The 20,045-nt window shown below is 39.7% G+C and overlaps 1 protein-coding gene across 2 annotated transcripts in view; it reads right to left on the bottom strand.

Moving 5' to 3' along the window:
- Positions 1-20,045, bottom strand: part of tafa1a (TAFA chemokine like family member 1a) — a 75,997-nt gene that overhangs the window by 7,674 nt on the left and 48,278 nt on the right. The window contains exon 3 of one of the 2 annotated variants that reach the window (XM_036591482.1): positions 9,490-9,630. In XM_036591482.1, the coding sequence (XP_036447375.1) occupies positions 9,490-9,630 (141 nt within the window). The remainder of the gene's footprint in view (positions 1-9,489; positions 9,631-20,045) is intronic. The other variant, XM_036591483.1, reaches the window with a different exon arrangement.

The raw sequence follows: 20,045 nt of genomic DNA, 5'->3' as shown, positions 1-20,045 counted from the left end.
CAAAAATAGTTCTTTCTATTGAACCTGGTTCTTCTATAAAAAACCTTTTTGACACCTTCAGCAAAAAAAAGAAAAGGCATTTTTATCCACTGCACATGAGCACTTGAGTCTCTGGCAACAGAAAACTGGAACTGTACTTTCTCCATCAACCAACCTGAATGGTTTTCAAGGGTGAGGTTAGCCACACTGTCCACTGTTGACTGGTTACATACAGGACTGTTTTAAAAGCATTTTTAACAGAACTGTTGTTTAAAAGTCAGAGAAAACAAATCAGTAAAACAATGAAGAGATACAGGTATAATTGCGCTAGTATGTATGTTTGTCACAACAAACAGAATGTAAATTATTTTTTTCATCAGCTGAATTGAAGAAATAAGGGCAATATCATGTTTAGACAGAACAACTGTGTAGATTTTTTATTTGAGCTGGAGCTGCGTCTGTCGTCAGTAGGGGTGTCACAACACACTATCAAATAAAGTTTGATTTTATGCTATTTAATATGCAACACCGGGAATGGTTTCTATATTTATCTCTATTTAATACAAAAAGTGACAAATATAAACATGAAAAACATAAACATGACCTGCAAGTGGACAGGACAAGCTTCAGCTGGAACAAGAAAATCAACCTGGTATGTATTTCTTGTTTGGGACAACTTTGGTTACCCAGTCGAGTGCAATAATGATGGGCAAAGTGTGTAAGACTGGACCGTGACAGTATGCTGACATTGCTCAACGCGAGTATCAAATACCTGTGCTAATACCTCAAATATGCTAACTTTTTATGAAGTCACCACTCAAACGTATCACTTCTTACACAGGATTCGAGGATCCGACGAGCGAAGATTCTAAACGAGTGAAACAAATAACTCGCTCCACAGGGATGTTTAGAGATGGTGGTTTGTGCCACTACTTGGTTGCAGAGTCCTGGATTCTGAAGTTTGTTAGGAGAGACTAAGGCATGTTAGAAAAATCCCAACTCATTTCAGTCAGAAGGTAAGAGCCATACTCTCTAAAGAAACACAAGACCAGATAGTAAATGACCTTTTTGAGACGAAGCCTTATAGTCTGCCAACTGTTTTGAGTTCTTATTATGAGCCATAATGACACAGTGTTTCCCAAACACACATGCAAAATAGATCTTTTGTTTATTTTATTATCCTAAGAAATGACTTGTGTCAATTATTCCTACAGGAAGTGTGGTTGTGTACGGAGCCCCGCTGGTGACATCCTGTATAAATAAAAATAATGCGTGGCCACAACTTAGTAAGGCGTGGTAATGAGATGATTAAGTCGTGGCCACGACTTAGTAAAGCGTGGGAACGAGATCCTAATGCGTGGCCATGACTTAGTAAGCCTCATTCCCACGCCATACTAAGTCGTGGCCACGACTTAATCATCTCATTTCACACCTTACTAAGTCGTGGCCACGCATTAGGAACTCGTTCCCACACGTTAATAAGGCGTGGCCACGCATTATTTTTATTTATACAGGATGTCACCAGCGGGGATCCGTAGTTGTGCTTTTGGGACAACCGTAGAAATTACAAAATAAATGTTTTAGGAATTAGCAATAAATAAATAAATAAATAAATGTGAAAGTTATGTTAGCATGTCTTTTTTAATTCTGTATCAAAAATGTATCATAACGCAAAAACAACACGTATGGAACAATTTACGTATTGTTATGCCCCTTGTCATCAGCCCATAAAGAGCTCAGCAAATTCATCACCCTTAAGGCCTTTACACACTGAGCACAATTTATTTGTGCGATTTTATTCATGCTACTTATTTGGATGACAATTTTTTGAACATGTGTATAACATGATATCTTGCACAGCAAATGTATTTTTTCGTTTGGCGAAAATCCACTGAACCCTCTGACCAATCATGTCATCTACGGCGCTGGCAGGATGATGACCAAACGATGATTTCACTGGAACTGGAACATTTTTACAAACATCAAAAGGATCAGAGTCTCCAAAAACGGCTCAAAATGAGCTCAAACTGCTACAAACATTGAGTTATATATGGAAGCACTGAATGACGCTACAAAGCTCTTCATGCTGCTCTCACTTTTCCAAAATGGACAGTAGCCCAGTGTCAATGTTTGCCTGATCTCTTAGAAGCAAACAATTTCCATTTGCACTTGAAGACATTCTGCCTGTTTGTGTTACGCTGTGTGGAGCTCTCAAGTGGAGCTTCATCTCCAAAATCAGCTCAAACTGAGTTATGGAGATCTGAGCAGAGGTGTTTCCAGAGCGGAAAGCATGCTGCACAATGCTGCAGGTTGCCTGTTTGTGAGAAGCAAAGGACCTTTTGATTTATATTCACAGGGGTGGATTTAGTGATTCTGGGGCCCTGGGCAAAAGAGAGAAATGGGGGCCCCTGGATGCACATTTTTGAACTAGTCTTCTCCGGAGTTGCACAACCGTCTACACTGCAGAAAATACTATCTTACATTTAGTCAACTTATCTCATATTTCTCATTTTGAGATTGTTGTAAAAATATGATCACATTATTTAACTCATGTCAAGAATTTTTTACTGAATTTTGTTACATGAAATCACTATATTGGCAGATGATTTTGGCTGTTTTTAAGAAATATGCTTCAGCATATTGAGATAATTTGGTACAATTAATGCAGAAATAAAGTAATGAGAATTTTAAGAGATGAAACTTGTAATGGATTATTTTTTGAGGAATTACTGCAACACTGGAGTGATCAATACTAATGTTAACACTAGCATTATGTAGCTGAGCATATTCAGCTCTTTATTCTGACTAAAAAATGAAGCTTTTTTCAGCTTTCTAGCTTTCCTCTCTATCTTTGTACTTTTCTGCTGACTTTACTTTACTCCCTCAGAAAAACACACAAGAGAACCTGCTCTTCATAACGTAGATTGTCGCTTCATTGTCTTGACCATACCTGTCTGTCTTTCTGCAGTTGTATCATTACATAACAACATGGAATAGTGCATTATAACCATGATCAGGGCTGGGTTGGGAAAGGACTGAGGCTCCACTACAACATCACTACAGTCGCAAATAAGAGCTATTTTTAAAATGTATGTACATTTCAGAATAGGTTCCTTAACATGAACATATACAGTATATCTAATTTCTATTTCAATAGGGCCCTTGGCTCATGGGAGCCCTAGGTGGCTGCCTATCTATGCCTAGGGCAAAGACTGCCCATCTACATTCTGCCTGTTTTTTTTTTTGCAATGCGGACAACTTGGTGAAAAAAATCATGCTGCGTGTGTATAGAATTACTACATGACTAGTGAGTTCATCAAAATATGAAGAATGTTGATGTGACAATTGCTATATTTAAAATTACTGTCTTTGTAAAGAGTTGGCTAAAGTTTAATAATTATGTCACTACTGCTAATATTGTAAGCATCTAGCAGCCACTTTTAATGTTGTCACTGCGACTACAACACAATGAGAATAACACAACAGCAGTTGGAAGGTCTGCCATGATGTTCAGTCCAAATAATGCATTGGTTAATTAGCTGAGTGTGATTTGTTGCATGTGTGAACAAACATGTTTGGAAACACTGCAAAACATATAATTTAATCCTCATCGGCTTGAGGAATTGCTGTGGCCACACCTCACATTGAGCAAGCAGTATGAATATGAATGATCGAATGTGTTGCCTCCACTCTGCTTTTAACATCATGATAAATCTGGCTGTGCATTTTATGAATCTGGCCCAAAATCAAGTAGCTGAACTAGAACTAGCTTTATTTTTAATTGTACTGTTTATACTGATTCAAAGACTGTGGAGACTCTATAGTAGTTTCTGCGAATTTACTAATAAACTGCTTATATACTCAACTTTATTTGTGCTCTCTACAATAACACATTTGATCTGCACGCTGGCTTCTTCTCTGTGCTTAAAATTGTATAAATAAGTCTGAGGTTACTTCTTTTGAAATGAAAAACACTTATTTTCTGCTCATCCAGCGAGCCTTTGCTGGTTCAGCACGGCCAAGGTTACAAGGAAAAAAAAGAAAAATCAATTGCAGCATCACCTCAGGCAAGAGTTCCTTGTTTTGATAAAAATTCAGTTTATTGAGCACTCTCATCCTTCAGAAAGTAAACAAAACGCCTCATACATAACATATAGACCTGGATGTCATGTTCTTCTTTGACAGGCAGTGGAGGCGCTAGCCTAAGCATGCCAGACATTGCTGTGCATCAGCTGCATCTGGCCCTGCTCTGTCTTTGAGAAGAGATGGAGGACACCATCGCTGAGCTGCTTTAATGGGTACCAGTGAGACTTCAGTACATCCATCATTTCAGCTTAACTGGAAATTATAACCACCCACACTGCCCAGCAGCAGAAAAGCTGCACTAAAGCAGAGGTAAGAGTCCAAAACAGCCCATACAGGCCAAAGAAATCTCAGGAAGTGTTATTGCATTGCAGCAGTCGGTGCTGGGTTTTGAGTCTCGTCCAGCTTGTTAAGCGTGAGTAAAATGTAAGCAGCGTTTTTTTTCCTTCGGCTGGTATTTCTCGGAAGGGTCGAGGCTGAAGTTCTCCTTGCAGGAGCAGCTCAGAGCCACTCGTTTGTCATAAGGACAGAGCGGTAATAATGAGAGGCCCAGAGGATCTGTGGGTTTTCTGGGACAGGACACTCTAAGAGTGACCTGAACGCAGAGTCTGCTCAAACACTACACACTCAAACACTTGCTGTCCTTATTTCTGGATGCGACAGTGTCTGTTCTGGCACTACTCAAAGCCTGACCGCAGCAACACTGGACCACAGCTCACACTGTCACAACGTTTAGCGCATGTGGATAATATTTAATAAAATGAGCACTGCCAAAAGATTTTAAAGTATAATTTCACTACATAATAACGATAAGGTTACCAATTATAATGACATGCCAGGGCATAAAGCCCAATGATAATAATGCCATTTTAAATGTTAATAATTTTGATAGCTGTATACAATTAGCATGTGTTTAACAGTCAGTGGGAGTGAATAGCCTAATAATATAGTCTCCCTGAAAGTCTCATGCAATGCATGTTTACATAGTTACAACCTATACATGAAAGTAGTTCTACTGGTGGTGATAATTACATATTTATACAAAGTTTTGTTTGTGATGTGACAAAGAAATACAAGATAGTCAGGGAAAGTCTATCAATATATTACCTTTAGTGAAATAACTTCAATGTTTATTTGTGCTTTATTAACATTCCATGATATGGGTATTAACTGGGTTGAAGTACTATGCACTCAGTAGTCTACACCCCATGTGTCAAACACAAGGCCTGCGGGTCAAGTCAGGCCCGTGACACAGTCCTATTCAGCCCACGAAATTATTTTAATTTTCTATTTATAGCAGCCCGTTTCACCCTGAGATGCACTACAGTCCCCAGCATGCACTGCAACATGGTATGCGTTCTGACCCCAAACAACAATGGGCCAGCGGATACACATAAAGACTACCTAAAACAATTGATTTTTATTTAGAATTATTTTTGTATAAGTATTCAGTGCCTATTTTGCTGTTGTACGTGTGGCATGTTTTGAATAAACAATGGCCCGTTCAGGTCAAGGCAAAATGTTAAGTAACACTGAAATAAAAACACAACTGGCCCACAGATTTGCTGAGATTTTTTACTATGGCCCTTTTAGTGGTTGATTTGACACCCCTGGTCTGCACTGTGCATTAACGTGTTTTATGTCTGGATCATATCTGGATAAACTTTGGCCAGATTCCATTTATACTTTCCCAGTTCAATCAGATGGGATCTGATTGTCCTTTTCCCACATCAAAAAGCATGTCAACACATAGTTGTTTCTGTTTTACTTCTGTTGACACGTCTGTGATATATATTCCCATTGCGATACCAGTCGACAAGCTCAGCTCGGCCGCTTTCATCAGTCTGGAGAGCATAAAGGCTGTTGGTTCGAGGCTAACTTCAGCCTGGCGTATCCTTCAACTTTCTTTTCGTTGTTTTTCCTCTGACCTGTTAGTCAGCACTTGGTAGACGCATTTCCGCTCATGTAATTGTACAGATAACAGAAACACATTCTGTTCAGACTGGTGTTAAATGCGGTCAAGATCCGTCTTAAACACCTTTGAATGTGATGATTGTAATCTGCTCAAAATGCATCCTGGGGGTGTTTACGCTTGGCTTTTCATGCAGTTAAGTGAAATTTGTTCACAGTATTGGCTTTAGACCGAGTTTAGACCAATCATGTCAAATCTTATCTTTAAAAGCGTCAGTATGTGGCTGAAGAGGTTCATTCCAAACAAGCAGGATCACACCTGATTCCATTTGATTCACCAATTGGTCAGTCTTCAACAACTGATCATGTGTGCTCCAGTTTCATTTGGAATGAAAATCTGCAGCCACACTGACTGTCACGCATCCCTCGGGCTCACAGCTCTCTAAGGACTCCATTTCCCAGAATCTCCAGGGGGATCACGTGATCTTCAGCCCTCCATCACGCTCCAATCACCGCTCTCTGTTTCCAGAGTATTAACTTGTTACACCTGTTTTCTTATGATTAGTGTTAGTACAAAGACTGGGCTTGTAGATTAGTTTGTTGTTTTTGTGTCTTTTGTCATTTCTGGATTTGACCTTTGCCTGTTCTCTGACCACGTTTTTGGACTGCAATTCTAACGTTAAAGTCTCTTGTTATCCACGAGTGCCTGAGTTATTCTGCCTCATTATACTGACCCTTCACAGATAAGATTGGATTCCCCTGCTTTAGACAGTGTGGTCACTTCTTGGCTGGCAAATTATATCGTATATTGTTATACAACCTATAAGTTAAAGGGAGGGATGGATCATGGCCTTACAAGGCCCCTGGGCACCAGTGTCTTTGGAGGCCACCTTACACCATAATACAAAAAGTTCAGAAAAAAATACAGACCTGCAAAAAAACTTTAAAGGACCCATATCATGGAAAAAAGAGTTTCTTTGCACTAAAAGAGCTTGTCGTAGTTTGTAAACACTGTTAAAGTTTCAAAATGGTTCACTCCCAGTTCACTCAGTCCATGTAATGAAACTTCGGTTTAAAAAAAGCTTGTTTTGAAATCATCATTCAGTGACATCACGAAAACCTGTACATTAGCATATATCGTCCTCTTCAGTCTACAGCAGTTTAGTCCCACCCACTTTCACTGAAATTTTTCTGCATGTTAACCATTCAGCCTGGGGTGCTTTTCGAATGAGGCATAATCCAGGGTGGCCAATCAGAACAGAGGTCATTTGTTTATTTCCATCTGAAAGGCAGACTTACAAAAATAGCCTGTTTAATTCTAAGCGTTGAAGAGAGGTTTGAAAATGGCCACATAATAATGAATTTTGCTGTTTTTGGTACAAACAAACATCATAAGTGGACCTCAAGGAAAACATTAATTACAAGAAAAATGTTGAATATGGGCTCTTTAATAAACTGTTGATGTTTGTTTTTGCGTGCTGGAAAAAACGTAATGACCAAAATGATTAATTCTCTAATAATGTGCAGTAGCTTATTCTATCCTGCAGTAACATCTTTGCACATATTTGGATTTTAGGGGGCTTTTAATTTAATTATTCCAAAAACAGTAACAGGGTACAGGCATTTATTTGGTCATTACATATTATTCTATGTACCTATTCTAAGTTTTGCATCTGCACTGGACTTTTGCTAGTCTTTGAGCTGGTGGTCTGAGGCTACAGTAATATATAGTTATACTATAATTTTTTAACAAACAGGTCAATTAGGTGATTCAGAGTAGGGCTGCACGATTAATCATATTTTTACTGTTACTACGATACGAATTTCAGCAATAAACACATTGTAAAGTGCTACTATCAAATTACCTTATACACGCATGCCAGAGAAACGCCATTACATTGACAGTACAGACAGTAACAAGCCTAATGAGTGCTTCTCTGTGCTAGGATTGAACTCTGCTCTCCCATGCGGGGGACAAGAAACTTAACAATTTGGCTAAATGGCCAATTACAAAGCACATTCATGCACAGCTCAAACACTCCTCCACTCTGCCTAAACTACAAGCCTGTGAAACACATCAAACATTAGCATTCTTCTCACAGAGTACTGTGTTTTAGGTGTGCAAGGTATTGTCACAACAAACATATTTAATACCTTAACTAAATAAACAAACAAAAATAAATATATAGTTATTTGTTTTTGTAGCCTTCATAAAAAAGCTGTTGAAGTAATGCTGACTGTTTCTCAGCCTTTCAGAGCACAAAAAAACCTGCGCGCAGTTCTGATATAACTAGCTGTTAGTATTTCATTTATTTTCATTTTGCCCAATAGTAAATGGTGCTTTTGTTCTTTTATATTTTGCTATTTGCTTAAAGGAGAGGCTGGTTAGATTTCTGTTTACACATCTGAAAAAAACATCTGTACCTCCACTCAAAGGGCACTATTTTAATGATAATGTATCGCTTTTCATATCATCGTCATGATATCCAACAGCTTTATCAAACACTGCGCTTTATGCTCATATCATACAGCCCTAATTCAGAGAACACAAATCTGACTAGATGAACTGTTTGTACACAGTGGATCAGACAGGGCAGTGCTGCTGGGGGTTTTAAACACCTCAGTGTCACTGCTGGACTGAGAATAGTCCACCAACCAAACATATTCAGCCAACAGCGTCCTGTGGGCAGCGTCCTGTGACCACTGATGAAGGACTAGAGGATGACCAACACAAACTGTGCAGCAGCAGATGAGCTATCGTCTCTGACTTTACATCTACAAGGTGGACTGACAAGGTAGAAATGTCTAATAGAGTGGACAGTGAGTGGACAAAGTGTTTAAAAACACCAGCAGCACTGCTGTGTCTGATCCACTCAGACCAGCACAACACCACTAACACACCACCACCACGTCAGTGTTGCTGCAGTGCTGAGAATGATCCACCACCCAAATAATACCTGCTCTGTGAGGGTCCATGGGGGTCCTGACCACTGAAGAACAGGGTAAAAGGGGGCTAACAAAGTATGCAGAGAAACAGATGGACTACAGTCTGTAACTGTAGAACTACAAAGTGCACCTATATAGTAAGTGGAGCTGATAAAATGGACAATGAGCGCAGAAACAAGGAGGTGGTCATAATGTTATGCCTGATCGGTGTATAATTTCCTGTATAACTGTTTTTTCTCACCTGTCTGTAAAGAACTCTGAGCTGCCACCGGCATGAAAAGTGCTATATAAAAATAGTCCAAGAACTTTATTTGACAAACAATGAGTGTACACTTCACTGAAAAACATTATAAATACTTTAGGAATAGTCATTAATATTTCAAAACTGACGCAGCTAAATGACCACCTTCAGACGCACTGATGCGTTTTTAGACTTCTGTTGAAAGCTCATACTTCCTACTGATTCTCAGTAGACGCAATTAACTGTTTGTTCATTTTGAGGCTGAGAATTAGCCTTAAAATGGCCCTGAATGGTGTGGTGATGTTTAGCCAGCAGCTGGATTCACTCACCGTCCACACAGGAGGGCTTATTTCTTGTAGTTCCTGCCACTTTCCCTGGCAAACAGGAACACTTGACAGTCTGGGATCGCTCTTCGATCTTGTTTTTGTTACAGCATCTGTGCGCAGCGATCACTTCGCATGTCCCTCCTTCTGTCAAAAGAAAAAGCAATCAATAAAAGCATCAAATCTCAGACTTGAACTCTCTGTCTGGTTCGGTCTTCTATTGTTTTTTTCATGCAGGCTAGATCTTTGGCTAGTGTCCCATGCTAAAGTACATCATTGAGTATTCATCTCATTGTTTTGCAGGTCATAAATGAACCAATGAAGGCAGTAAAAAGTGTGAAGTCCTCAAAGTGCAGCGTTTCCAGTCTGGAAGCTTCAGTTATGTTGATTAGTGTTTGTCCCCTGCGGCTAGCACAGGGCCACGGCACTTAGAGAGAGAGACGCAGTGTGTGCACAGGCCTGCGAGGATGCTGTGTGTGTGTGTGTGTGTGTGTGTGTGTGTGTGTGTGTGTGTGTAGAGGCACATTAATGAGGAGGGAAGCAGAGTGAGAGGGAACACGTAAAAGACAGAGGCCCTGCAGTCAGGCACTGCGAGTGAGTGATTACCAAACATTCTGGTACGTCAGCCCTGGAGAACACACACTGAAAGAATCTGCCGTTCACCAACAGCTCTTAAACTGCACAGCAGACTCAATGCCAGAAACATGTGAACTCAATTTAGAGGTGCCAATATTGATTATATAATTGGGTAATCTACCAACTATTCTGACAAGTTCTCAAATAAAGGCCAAACAAAAGAACCTTTCAAACACCCCAGAGTACTTTTTGGGAAAAAAATACACATTTTCTTTATTTTCTTTATTAAGTGAAAATACACTACATGGACAAAAGTATGTGGACACCTAATTATTGAGTTTAGGTGTTTCTGCTACAGCCAGCACTAACAATGTATAAAATTAAGCATTGACACCATGCAGTCTCCATAGACTAACAGTGGCCGTGGAATGAGTCGTACTGAACAGCTAGACTTTAAATGAGGATGGTTATAGAGCCCTGCAGGTCAGAGTTTGAAATTTCCGCCCTGCTAGGTCTGCCCCAGTCAACTGTAAGTGCTATTATTGTGAAATGGGTCCATCTAGAAGCAACAAGAGCTCAGCCACAAAGCGGTAGACCATGTAAACTCAAAGAGAAGGGCGCTGAGTACTGAAGCACATAGCATCACCTATCCTCTGTTAAATGACGGAACAAAATATCAAAAAAATACAACTGTATATAACTGAAAATCAAATGTGATACAGGTTTTGCACAGCCTACGTTTTATGCTTTATTTTTTCAGTATACTAAAGGATATATTGATTTATTTTCACTTAGAAAATCAACAAAACCAGGGTGCTTAAACTTTTACATACAACTCTATATGTATAAAATGATTTTTGTACTCTTTTTATGTTTTACACAGTTGGAAGCTATAAAAAATGAAACTTTCCAGAATGACGAACAGAGCTGTAGGTCATTTCTTAATAGCTAAAAAACTGACAATAAAGTTGTAATAAAATTAATATCCGGAATGCTTTGTATTTGAAAAGTGCTGATCAAATCTCAGACAGGTAACTTGACATGAAATTACTCTAAATATATATCTACAGTATATTTATACTTAAATACATTTTGGTGTCCAGATTACTGTATGTCAGGCTACACTGTATAATTGTATTATTAATGTATTAATGTATTATTGAATAAAATAACCAATCATTAATGTGACAAGTGATTACAAACTTTTGAATAGTAGCCTAAAAGGGTGTGACCATCAGCCTTCACTCGTAATCAGTTGGGGAAATTAAAATATACATTATCATCATGCAAACTGCAAGCTGACCACTGATTATTTACCATTTAAAACTGATTTTAATCTAGTAATGAAAACTCATTTAGTGTCATGAAATTTATAAATACTCATGGATGTGGATACGAGATTGTGGATAACAAGTTTCTGGAACAAGCAGCAGGAGTGAAAAACACACCCTCAGGTTAGTCACGCTCGACACATGAATTCATAGTCTGACGGCAGTGTTGGCTTGAATCATCGGAAAGAAACAGAGTTTAGGGCTATTAGTCAGAGGAGAGTGAGAGAAGAGAGAGAAAACAGACGATAGTTGTGTTAAAAGCGATAGTTCACACAAAAATCTTTCCTCTTACTCCAAATAAAGTCAATCAGTCAAGACCTGTTTGGGAACTTAAGTTTGCTTCCTTAGTTTCGCACTGCAACAAACTTATGTACATCACTTAGCACTGTGCAACCGGCATGTCTAAGACTAGAAACTGGGACACACCTCTTAATCATTGAATTCAGGTGTTTCTTTCAGTTCCATCGCCACAGGTGTAAAAAATCAAGCACCAAGCCATGAAGTCTCAGTCTGTCTTTACAAACATTTGTGAAAGAATAGATCGTTCTGAAGAGCTCAGTGAATTTGAGCATGAAATAGAGGAGACCACCGTTGCAACAAGTCAGTTTGTGAAATTTCTTCTCTCCTAGATTTTCCACAATCAACTGTGTAACTCAGCCACAAAGCGTCAGACCACATAAAGTTACAGATCGGGTTGTCGAGAGCTGAGGCATATAGTGCACAAATGTCACCAACGCTCTGCTGACTCAGTAATTGCAGAGCTCCAAACCTCCTCTGGCTTTAACATCAGCATAAAAACTGTGCTGGGAGCTTCATGGCATGAGTTTCTGAGTATTCTGTGGAGTGAGGAATCAGACTTCTCTATCTGGCAGTCTGACGGACGAGTCAGGGTTTGGAGAATGCCAGGAGAACGTTACCTGCCTGACTGCTTTGCACCAACTGTAAAGTTTGGTGGAGGAGGGATGATGTTATGGGGTTGTTTTTCAGGGGCTGGCTGAGGCCCCTTTGTTCCAGTGAAGGGAAATCTTAATGCTTCAGCAGAACAAGACATTTTGGACAACTGTAGGCTTCCTACTTTATGGGAACAGTTTGAAGAACCTTTTCTGTTCCAGAATGACTGAGCCCCAGTACACAAAGCAAGGTCCATAAAGGCATGGCTGGGTGAGTCTGGTATGGAAGACCTTGACTGGCCTTTTGGGATGAACTAAAACAGAGATTGTGAGCGAGGCCCTCTTGTCCAACATCATTTACATTAACACTTACATTTACAGCATTCAGCAGATGCTCTTTTCCAGAGCGACTTCCAAAAAGTACATCAGTGTCTGACATCACAAATTCTGGATGAATGGCCAAAATTCTCAAAGACACACAATAAATCTTGTAGGAAGCTTCCCAGAAGAATGGAAGCTGTTACAGCTGCAAAGGGGTCCAACTCCATATTAATGCCTGTGGATTCAGAATGGGATGTCATAAAATCTCCTGTAGGTGAAACGTGTAGGTGTCCCAATACTTTATATTATATAGTGTACTTCACACTAGAGGTGAACAATATGACAATAGATTTGGCACCCATACTAAAAACAAAGCACTGAAAAATGACATGACTCATTACAAAGAGAGCATAATTAGGCCTGTTTAACTAGATTCAGTGCAGTACATGAATAACTCGCTGTTGTCGGAAGAAAACCTTGTATCATAAACGGTAACTTTACAGGAGAAGAAAAAAACATGCTTTACTTTTAATGTAAGTCAATGGATCCAGATTTTTCCCAAGTCATTTTGGGTCATTTCTTTTAGTCCATTCATCATGAAATTTACACACAAAAAGGCCAACAGGTATTTTCAAATTATGTCAAAAACTGAAAGATATGAGGTTTTCTTCTGACAACAGCAGAATATTATTGTATTCATAGTTTATGATGGTAGTTTTTCAATGCAGCACTATTGCTGCATGTTGTCTGTGTGACAGAATATTATCTATACATATGCAGGTCTGAGAAAACACATCATATATTATATGCAGTATAGTACAAAATGATATGAACATTTGTAAAAGTGAACTTTTGTGCAGTTGTTCAAATGGACATTATGTTACACAGGAGTTATGCTGTAATACAATGAGGGAGGTTCTTTGGTTTCAGTTTGAGTTTAAAGTGAAGGTGTCCACTGTGGTTACACCACGTTACAGCTCTGGGGAAAAAGCTGTTGGCATGTCTGGTTGTGCTGGCTTTGATGGCCCTGAACCTTCTACCAGAGGGAAATGGACTCGATGATCGGCTGTGTAGAACTGGATGATCAGACTCTGAAAGAGAAAGAACATCCTCTACCTCTACAAAGACCGTGTTCCAGCTCCCACTTCAGGCCCTTGGATATGGTTCTTGAGTGACCATAGGACCATAGTGCACAGTGGAATCTCCAGAGGTACTGATGCTGAGAGGGAGGTTGTGCCTGAGGTCCACCACCATCTCTACAGTCTTTTGCATGTTCAGCAGCAGGTGGTTGCTGCTGCACCAGGAGGCCAGCTGCTTGACTTCCTTTCTATAGGTAGACTCTTCACTGTTGGCCCTGTTTATTAGGGGTGTTTTGAACCGAATATCCATGGTTCAGTAACGATCAACCTACAGTATATATTATTACTGCAATAGCTTTTATGATTAAGAATAGCATTAAAATTATTTGAAAATATTTTATACTTTAAATTTGTGAGAGAACAGGCTACTCCATGCTCATCATCATGACCTGAATACTGGTGCATTAAAACATAATTCAGCTGATGTGTGCAGTCATATGTGTGCATATTAGAACTGAAACTACTGGTTTAATAATTCAAAGAATATCACATTTCATTACATTTGTGGTGTCCAAGGCATCTGAGCAAAAGATGCACTTTAAACTTGTGTTGTTATTTTTTTATTTTGCAACCAATTTTCTAAAAGAAGAACCTTAAAATAAAAGGAATGGAGTGTTCTTTGATTATCTTTTCACTAAGACGACTGAACGTTTTTCCAAACTGGCTCAAAAATCGACCCCTGAATGGGGTTTAACCATTACACCCCTAATGTTTATACCAGCCACATCTTGGCTGAACAAATACATTTCTGATAAGGGGGGAATTTGCATGTTTTTTTTTGTATCACGTCACAAGACATGCTTGAGGTAATGCAGGAATGGACAGTGAATATCAGATAAAGTCGAATGACTCATGATACAGAAGCTCAGAGCTTGCTCATCCGTCTGGAGATGTAATACTCCCTGTAAGGTTAATGGCAAGACAAACAATTAAGCGTAAAAGCTTGGATGGTGCATGCCGTAAAGACACAGGAGAGCCATTAGCTTGCTCTCGCCTGGATTTCCACCGCCCAGCTTTGGAATGGCCTCGGGTTTGTGAGTCTGGCAGCAGGTTTGGCTAACAACAGCGAGACACTGAATAATGCAGGCAGCAGGAGCGAGAGACGCTGGGAATCCGCTGAGGACCGCGCGCAGTGTTCAACAGCCTGTGTTTGCTCTCCATTAATTATGAACCACTCCGAGCTCCAGTGGGGCTTCAGACAGAATGCACAGGGGTTTATTTTCTTTAATGTGTAGTCTTAATTACATAAGACAGACCCAGTTTCCACTTTGATCTGAGAAGCAGGAAAAAAGAACCAAAAGAAAAAGCAACGTCTCGACAAAAATATCCGCACGCTTTGCTCAAAGTAAACAGAATAGAGGAAATTCTCGTCTGGGGCTTTAAAGAGAAGAAAAAGTTGAAAAAAAGTGAGGGAAATAATAAGCATTGTTAAATGTACTTTTAGAAATCAATAAAAATGTAAATAGCCTCCGCATCTCCAGCAGGCTTAAAGCTTTCATTAGCTCCAGAGTGAAGTCAGTCAAAACAGCGAGGGAGGGAGGGAGGGAGAGAGAGAGAGAGAGATAGAAGTAGGGGGATCAGAGCCTGCTGAGAGAGAGACATGCAGTTAGAGTGAGTGTGAGAGACAGCGCGTCGCCGACTGTTCTAACAGCATATCTGAAGGTTATGAATATTTAAAAAGGTGACAGTGGACATTTTAGAGCCATGTAGGGGAGTGATTGCTTTTCATATCCTTTCACTTTGCGTGACTGAGGGAGAGATGATTGCTGAACTCCAGGGGCCATCGCCGACACCTCGGTGGCCCGTGTGGGCCCGCTCTTAATCAGAGCATTACACATAGAGTCAAGTGTTTAAAACTGCCTCGCCATTTCCACTGGCCTCACTAGGTGTGAGAGAAAGAGTGACCTGTGAGGTCAGTCGCTGACTATTTCAGTTCTAACACTGCGTCAATCTTTAAGCGACAGTTCGGCCAAAAATCTAATTTACACAACTTCTCCTTTATGGAAAATGCAGTCAGTCAGCAAAGACGTGTTCCGTGTCTCAAGTAGGGCAGCAACAAATATGCAATAATATTCAAAAAATGAAACAGGAAAAGTCAAAAAATTGGTATGTGTACTACTTGTCTGAAACTACGCACTTGCTAGCATTTATTGCCTAGAATAAACAAGAGCACGCTGGCTAGCTAACCAGAGCTGCAGGAAAAATACACAGGTTTAGTACATGGTCCAGTATAAAGCTATATGGTCTATCTAAGTATATATGCTGTAAAACAGTTTTGAACATCTTAAAACCTTCACCCAAAAGTGCATTTTTAAGACAATGATTAACAAGTTTCCTCTACTCTCTTTGACTCTCGACTGCTTGCTGCTATTAAAACCTGCTCAGGGTTGCCAGATTTGGCAGGATCTCTGAATAAGCATTTTAGTGCAATTTGCAATTAATTATTTTTGTCAGCAATGTTGTTTTTACTACCTTGTAATACTTAAATTAGGCTTTATTAAAAGTTGAATAAAAATAATAACAGCAAAAGTAATAATCAAAAAGTTTACTACCCTATTTTTATTTAATCTATTTTCTTCCTGTCCATATACAATATTTGAATATTTAACCCTCTGTTGCATTAAGTATTACTTAAACATGATAAAAATATTTGTATATATATATATCTCAGGCATAACATGGTTGTGTGTTAGTGTGTGTTGCGCTGGTCTGAGTGGATCAGACACAACAGTGCTGCTGGAGTTTTTAAACACCTCAGTATCACTGCTGGACTGAGTATAATATCCAGCCAACAGCATCCTGTGACCGTGGATGAAGGTCTACAGGATGACCAACACAAACTATGCTGACACACATGAGCTATCGTCTCTGACTTTACATCTACGAGGTGGACTGACAAGGTAATAGAGTGGACAGTGAGTGGACACAGTGTTTAAAAACTCCAGCAGCACTGCTGTGTCTGATCCACTCACACCAGCACAACACACACTAACACACCACCACCATGTCAGTGTTACGGCAGTGCTGAGAATGATCCAACACCCAAATAATACCTGCTCTGTGAGGGTCCATGGGGGTCCTGACCACTGAAGGACAGGGTAAAAGGGGGCTAACAAAGTATGCAGAGAAACAGATGGACTACAGTCTGTAACTGTAGAACTACAAAGTGCACCTATATAGTAAGTGGAGCTGATAAAATGGACAATGAGCGTAGAAACAAGGAGGTGGTCATAATGTTAGGCCTGATTGGTATATATATATATATATATATAAAGTGGGGTATTTGGTAATTTGTTGCCATATGGCAACAATGCACAATCGTAGCACAGCACCATAATGCAAAATCTAAAAAAAGCACCATAAAATCTATTTTTCCTCTAAAAACATCCTTTTATTGAAAACAAGACCAAACAATCCAACTTATACTTAGTAAAATGTACAACCCAATATTTACTTGTGCATGTGGCTTTTAAAAATTGACAAAAAAATTGTTCATTATTATAGATAACACTATATCACACCGTGTCAGAAACCACAAGAGCAGGTCTCTTAGAAATTACCTAACAACTCAACATGGCTTGATGCAAATAACGTGAGGTTTCAGGCATGCAGTTCGAACTAATTGGTAACTGTAAACTGTAAGCGTTAGATTTTTGGCCGCACCATCGCCTTAAGAGTGGACAGGCATGTGAATGTGTTTGTCTGTGCGTGCGTGTGCATCTATTCCACGCTCTCTCAGTCTCGTGGAGACTGACAGGTTTCTCTGGGGCGGCTGAGCAGAGTCATGCTTTGTTCTTTGTCTCTGTTCCCTCTCTGTTCTTCCTCATTCAGGCTTTCTCTCCAAGCGAGACAGCCTCAACATCAGAGTGTGCAAACAACATGGCCTTGGATTACTATGCTTCTCCATTCTCTCTCCTCTGCCTCAAGTGTTCATACATGTAAGCCACACATCACATGAAACTCCCACGTCACAGTTGGAGGAAGGAGGCTGACATGTAGAGCGTTTCCTTCAGAATCCCAATTCTCGTTTGATCTGTTCTGTCTGTGGTCCTTTAGTTTGGGCTCCTTTGGCTCAGAGTAAGAGTTACGGCAAAAATATATCACAACACTTGAGATTTTCATGATACATGATGTATTTTGCTTTTCTGAGGTTTGCGACGGATGAAATACACCAGCAAAACAGATTTTAAAAAGCCTATTATAAATTATAATTTTTTTTATTGAACATTTAAGCTAATAAGTTATTTAAGAAGGAACAGAAGGAAAAATGAAATGAAAACTAAATTAAAAGAACATGGTGGCATAATTAGCACCAATCTAATCAGCTACAGCAGTTTATGCAGTTACTATACAATAGGTCTAATACCTTTTTCATAATACATGTTCAGTTGTTTAGTACTGTTGCTACCCAAGACATATTCAGAAAAGCATATTATGGCATAATTCATCACCGTAACAAAAACATTTCATCATATTTCCCACTCCTACTTCAGACCGCGTATCACAACCGACTGCCACATTTATATTTATGCATGAAGGGTGACTGAATTTTATTTTCACTTGAACTGTGGGGTCAGTGGCAATGAATTTGGCATTAGTTGTCTATACTGCTCCATCGTGAATGGACTCACAAGCATCCACCTTAATTATGCATACAAGAAGCTGGAGAGCCAAAGACATAGACACAGCATAGACATGTCTGCATACCATTTCCCAATAATGATGCATGGATAAAGTACAACGTGTGCTGTACGGTGACTGTAACGAATCCTCAAATGTAAAAATAATACAAAATAACCATGAATTCACCCCAAGGTCCTGCAGGCTATACTGTTTATAGATTCAGCTATTTGCATGCAGTGACGGCTCCTCGAGATTCAAGCGTGTAGAGGGCATTGTTAAGAAGACCTACTCAGTTCATGCCGTTCTCTTGGTTACAGGTAATGCGATGAAATATTAAAGGCAGAAATAACACCACAGGCTCAGGCTCAGTATAATAATATTACAAAAAAAAGACTGTGACCCAATACAATGCACTGACCAGCCACTTAATTTAAAACTCTGACCTTGTAGGTGCATCGTGGTGGTGTAGAGTTGGGCTACGTCCACACCCGGCATTGAGCTTGTGTCATGGGTGATTCAATAATAAGGGGGCTAACTTGTCTCGGGGATGCATCTTGATCGATCCGATCACTCAAACCACCTTCAGATGTGGTCAGAACCGCATATGACCACATCATATTTAGTGTCTTGATGCAGAAATGGCAAATGGCAGGTGTAAACGGCTATATGTCTAACTGTCCACTTGTGACCAGATCACTCAAGACAAATGTTAATACCAGGCAGGGCCTTAGAGATTCTCGCACATCTGTTGAGGCTCAGTCTGTGTTAGCCATCCTCTAGCCCTTGATCAGTGGTCAGTTTGTGATGAAATCTGTCCTTGGCTGGATATTTTGGGTTGGCGCTGAGACTCGAGCAACACCGCTGTGCCTGATACACTCGTACCAGCACTGCTCACACCACGCCACTACCATGTTGATACCACTGCTGTGATGAAAATGGACAACTATCCAAATCATTTCTGATGAACAGCAATCCTGTAGTCACAAACTGACCAGTGATGAATGAGCTAGAGGGTGAATGACAAACTGTGCATTGCAACCTATAAGGCAGGCAGACCTCATGAAGTACTGAGTCATAGGGAAGTACAAGGCAGGTGTTTCTAATGAAGTAGACAGTGAGTGTGCAATGCAAAGCTATACAGATCATCACATTATAGAGAACTAAAACTACTACTTAACATGGCACTATGTCATCCTAACATAACGATATGTATAGTTAAACAGCAACACTATGGATCTCACAGCAAGCACTGATGTATGGAAATGTGCATGTCAGTGCTGGTCTACTTACAGTTTACACAGAATTTCACAGCAAAGGCATTATCTCCTTCATTTTATTCACATTTTGCTGTGTAAAGTCACAGAAGTCTCAGGTTCATAAAAAAGCTCAGACCACATTTTAACGGAGCAGTCACGTTCTGCTCGTGGCAAAGTATTTTAATTAGGAAAACAACCTTAAAATGTTGAATCAGTGCAAGTATTCACCCGTGCGATTAGTTGGTTGAAACAGCTTTGCAAGCAATTGCGAACGCGAGTGTTTTCCATGTCATTTTTTCACTATTTGACTATTTTTCTTTACAAAACCAGCAAAGCCTTGCCAGGTTCCTTCAAAAACTATTGATGAATACAAATCTCTAAGCCATGTGTCAGACACGGTTTTATTTTTGGGTTTAAGAACAGGCA

This window comes from Colossoma macropomum, unplaced genomic scaffold (assembly GCF_904425465.1).
Source record: "Colossoma macropomum unplaced genomic scaffold, Colossoma_macropomum, whole genome shotgun sequence".
NCBI lineage: Eukaryota > Metazoa > Chordata > Actinopteri > Characiformes > Serrasalmidae > Colossoma > Colossoma macropomum.
The sequence above is the reverse complement of the archived record's forward strand: the minus strand, read 5'-3'. Positions and strand labels throughout refer to the sequence as shown.